This window comes from Cebus imitator, unplaced genomic scaffold (assembly GCF_001604975.1).
Source record: "Cebus imitator isolate Cc_AM_T3 unplaced genomic scaffold, Cebus_imitator-1.0 Scaffold339, whole genome shotgun sequence".
Lineage (NCBI taxonomy): Eukaryota > Metazoa > Chordata > Mammalia > Primates > Cebidae > Cebus > Cebus imitator.
This window is the reverse complement of record NW_016107654.1, coordinates 730598-735307: the sequence shown is the minus strand read 5'-3', so window position 1 is coordinate 735307 and position 4710 is coordinate 730598. Positions and strand designations below refer to the sequence as shown.

General features: G+C 58.7%; 2 protein-coding genes across 5 annotated transcripts in view; one reads left to right on the top strand and one right to left on the bottom strand.

The window, feature by feature from the left end:
* The window catches only part of C8G (complement C8 gamma chain), a 618926-nt gene that overhangs the window by 519737 nt on the left and 94479 nt on the right, over window positions 1-4710 (top strand). The gene's annotated exons all lie outside the window — the stretch shown is intronic.
* PNPLA7 (patatin like phospholipase domain containing 7) overlaps window positions 1-4710 on the bottom strand; it is a 71688-nt gene that overhangs the window by 19599 nt on the left and 47379 nt on the right. For all 4 annotated transcript variants that reach the window (XM_017505458.2, XM_017505460.2, XM_017505461.2 and 1 more), the window contains one exon: window positions 1916-2065. In XM_017505458.2, the coding sequence (XP_017360947.1) occupies window positions 1916-2065 (150 nt within the window). The remainder of the gene's footprint in view (window positions 1-1915; window positions 2066-4710) is intronic.

The following is a 4710-nucleotide window of genomic DNA, read 5'->3' as shown; positions in this document are numbered from 1 at the left end:
TGAGAGTCCACTCTCTGTCCCCAAGTCCTGCTCCGCTGAGCACAACTCTTCACCTGACAGTGGGGAAGGGCCTGTGGCCTGATGCTACCTCCCCTCTGCCCTGAATAAGGCGGCAGCCCTGGGTAGCCTCTCTGAACCTCGGTCTCCTCCAGCACAAGGGGCAGCGGAATCTCCGTCTGTGCCGTGTGTGCAGGCAGGGAAGACAGGGCAATGGGAGATAACATAATTTCACAAATCTGATATCGAAGTACCAGATGCCAAGAGGCCAAGGTCCCCAATGTGGAGACACCCGTTTGTTCATGTTTATGTCAGCACAAGTCTTCCACACAGGCGCGGCGGTCAGGACCCTTCTCGACCAGGGGTGCCAGTGCCAGCCCTGGCATCATAGCCACCGGAGGCTCGGGGGAGAAGCTAAGATGAGGGACTCAGCCTGAGGAGGTGCTGCTTGGCAGTGCCAGGGTGGGAAAGGTCCCAGAGCCTGACGTGCAGGAAGAGGGGAAGTCTAATTCTAATTAAAAGCTGAGAGGAGAGATCACTGTGTCTTGGGCCTTGCCTTAACCGGGCACACAAAATAAGCGCCCCTCTTACAACTGAAATGCCCCCTGGGCCCGAGGCACAACTCTGAGCTCAAAATCCAACCCAGTGCTGGTGGGACGTGGGGCAGCAGAACCTGCTCACCGCTGGTGGGAGTGTAGACTGGCAGCTCTGCCCAACACAGTCTGCAGATTCCATGGAGCCCTTATTAAAATCCTAACGGCTTTTTTGTTTTTTTGAGACAGAGTCTCACTCTGTCACCCAGGCTGGACTGCAGTGAGGTTATCTCGGCTCACTGCAACCTCCACCTCCCAGGTTCAGGCGATTCTCCTGCCTCAGCCTCCCTTGTAGCTGAGATTACAGGCGTGCACCACCACGCCTGGCTAATTTTTGGTATTTTTAGTAGAGACTGGTCTTGAACTCCTGACCCCAGGTGGATGTGCCTGCCTCGGGCTCCCAGAATGTTGGGATTACAGGCATGAGCCACTGTGCCCGGCCGAGAACAACTAGGCTGGGCGCAACGGCTCACACCTGTCATCCCAGCACTTTGGGAGGCTGAGGCGGGCAGATCACGAGGTCAAGAGATCGAGACCAGCCTGGCCAACATGGCAAAACCCCGTCTCTACTAAAAATAAAAAAATTAGCTGGACGTGGTGGCTTGTGCCTGCAGTCCCAGCTACTTGGGAGGCTGAGGCAGGAGAATCGCTTGAACCCTGGAGGCGGAGGTTGCAGTGAGCCAAGATTACACCACTGCACTCCAGCCTAGGCGACAAGAGCAAAACTTGGTCTCAAAAAAAATAATAGTAATAAATAAATAAAAGCTATTCTCAAAACAAAATGTTAAGACACATAAGGCACTGATGGCCTTGTCTGATGGCCCTGAGTGTTGTTTCATGGCACATATTTCCAGTATATGCAGAAAATCTTATTTCCAGTGACATCACTCAGAATATTCCAAGTGCATCCAGGAATTCCAAGTATTCTAGCAATTTGGAAACACTACCCAACGCTGACCCCGGCCACCCACCGCAGCATCCCCTCAAAGACGGAGGGCAGCCGGCACGTGTCCTCAAGCAGGCCTAGAACCCAAAGACAGGCTGGGGGCTCTGCCCGGAGGGATCTGCCATGGTCATCTGGGGTGCTCTCGGCACCTCAGCGTGGTGGTATGTGGCACGTGGTGGGAGGCCAGGGTCATACAACACACTCCTCCTAACAGCAAGCCAGGCCTCAGGCCTGACAGTCCAAAAGGTGTGGGCTCCACACACGTCCCCTGGGACCTGAGCTGACCCCCAGCAGCTGGTGTGGATGAGCCACTGTTTCAGTCCTAGGGTCAGTCTGGAGGCCTGTGCGGGCAGGTGGAGGCCAGGAGGGCCAGGCTTACCGATGGCGCTGAGGGCATGCTCCAGCTCCAGGGCGAAGGTGGTGAGGGGCACGTCCTCTGACACAGGCATCACTGCCACTGTGGACAGGTTGACAGCCGGGTTCCCCGAGTCCCACTTGCTGCCCGCCGTGGGGAGCCCAAACGGGTGGCCTGTGGAGCAAAGGGCCCGTGTCAGCTAGGACAGCCCAGACGCTCGCAGATGCTTCCAGACACAATGTGGCCCCTCAGGCTGCCCAGAAGCAATGCAGCAGCACCAGAGGCTGCCCGGGCCTCACGCCTCCCCAGCCCTCAGGCCGCCCGGGCCTCACGCCTCCCCAGCCCTCAGGCCGCCCGGGCCTCACGCCTCCCCAGCCCTCAGGCCACCCGGGCCTCACGCCTCCCCAGCCCTCAGAGGCTATCTGGGTCTCACGCCTCCCCAGCTCTTCCTGATGAGCTGCCAGGCCACACCTACAGGCACCCCCAGGCCCCACACAGCAGGCAGGACACGCACTGGCCCGGGCCCAGGCCCAGGCCCAGGGAGTGCATTTGTCCTGACCCACTGAAGAGAGCGATTCAGGGAGTGACTGAAAAGAATGTGAGGATCAGAATAAACTCAACAGTTAACATCCTCTCCAGATGAGAGGACTCATCCTCCCCTCGTAGGGTTTGCCACCACTCACTCTAGGAGCAGTAAACAATGCAACGGTCTAGAGATCAACAGGCCAGTTTCTCTTGTCTGTTATCTGCAGGGAATTCCAGAAACCAAGGGAGCACAACATAGCTGTGGGAAGCCCCTGCAGACCCAAGTGAGGCGCCACGGCGGACTGGGCTTTCCTCTCCCTAAGACCAGGGCCGCCAGGGCCTTCTAAGGTGCCCACCCAGACAGGCAGACCCCTCTCCCAGCCCCCACGTGGGCTGAAGGGCTCCGTGGCCAGCACAGCAGCAGGGACATTGACCAGGGGGGTCTGCGTGCTTGAGTCCCGCAGAGGGTCCCAGGCCCTTGTTACTGGATGGCCCCTGGCTAGTGGCATCTCTGCTTCCACAGAAGAGGTTGAGGGGACAGCCTCACTGCTCCCGAGGCCACTGCACCACCAGCCACACTCTTGCCCACACGGGGTCTCCTGCATTCCAGGTGCTGTGGGCACTCCTCTGCAGCTCCCACGGCCCAGCCCTCCCACAGGCTGTCCCCTGGCCTGTGCCTCCTGTCCCCAGTGAGGCGGCTTCCAAAATCCACCAGACACGGCAGGTCCTGATTAGCCAAGATCAGAGTAAAGGGGACGCAGCGTGGTCAGGGAAGAGGCCAGGAGAGCAAGCCTGGGTGCACAGAACCAAGTGAGGCCTTCGGGGCCATTCCCCGCAGCTCCCGGGAGGCACACGGCGGGCGCCGAGGTAGCACTGTGGGTAAGACCCTGCGAACCGGAAACGTGGCTCGCAGAACAAGCACACAGCCGTCGGTCGGAAAGAACGGGCACAGGAAAACAGCTGATGATATGCTGCTGAGCAGGGAAGCTGTAGAGTGGTTTATAAATATGATTCCATCATTAAATAAATATTCAGGGCCATCCCAAACAACAGCACCTGTACCTGTATGCAGGCAGAAACACAGAAATGACGCTGCCCACCCAACATCCCAAATGAGTGTCCAAGACTCACACATCCCCGGATCCTCCCTCTGTACTTGGGCCCCCACCTCCAGCCCCAGGCAGGCTCCTACAGGCCCACCAGCACCATGCCAGTCCCTGCCCTCAGTCAAGCTGATCACTGGGGGCCCTGGGCATCCACTGCCCAGCCTTGGGGTGGCTTCAGCCACCTGCTTGAGAGAAAGCTCTGTGCACAGTGGCCACAGCTGACCTTCAATGCCCACGTCTGCCAGGAGCCTTTTTTGTTCAAAGCCCCAGTGCTTCTGCCCCTCGGAACAAGCCGAAGTCTCAGTCCCTAAGAGCTGCTGTGACCCCCACACCACGAAGCTCTCTCCCTGGCCTCACGGACCCTGGCCTCACGGACCCTGGTCTCACGGAGGGCTTCCCCCACCACTTGCATGCTCCTGCCCCTCCCCACCCTCTTCTGAGCCTTCTCTCTTGCTTTCTTGGTCTCTGTCTTTTGTCCCCACCCCAACTCGACTGCAGCTCTAGGAAGGGCTCTTCCCTGACTGACTTCCTGAGCACAGTGCCAGCTTCTGATGGGGCCCAGTGCACGGCCAGCCCCAGCAGGTGACCCAGGGATGGAGGGTTGGGTGCTGCGCCACAGCTGCCCAGGGCCCCGTTTCCTGTGCCCATTTCTGCCTGGAGGCTGCAAAACCTAGTCAAAATCCCCAGCTGCTCACAGGACACACCCAGCTTCTGCCAACGGCTGTGACCCAGCAGCGCTGGAGATGTGCAGAGGTATCCACATGGAGCCCTGGTGGGGATAAGCGCTTGGAGCGAGGAGTGGCCCAAGGCGCAGGCCTGGAGCTTGGGCTGGTCGTGTGTCGCCATGGGGCTCATAGACCCCTGGAGGAGACCCCAGTCTTGGAGTCAATACCCGAACCAGTGGCCCCAGTAAAGGACCCTGCCTGACATGTGTGCAGCTGTGTCTACAGGAAAAGATCCAGGGCACTGGCACCTCAGCCCGACTTGAGCAGCCGTAAGGGGGCATCCGCGTCCTCATCTCCCGCCTTCAGGGCTCTTAGGTCTTTGTGCAGCCTACACAAGTCTTTGTGATAAACCTTCACAAAGACAGACAAGAAAATGAAGCAAAATAAAACCCTAGCAACTGTCCACCCCTGACCAGCAGACACCCCACCAACTGTCCACCCCTGACCAGCAGACACCCCACCA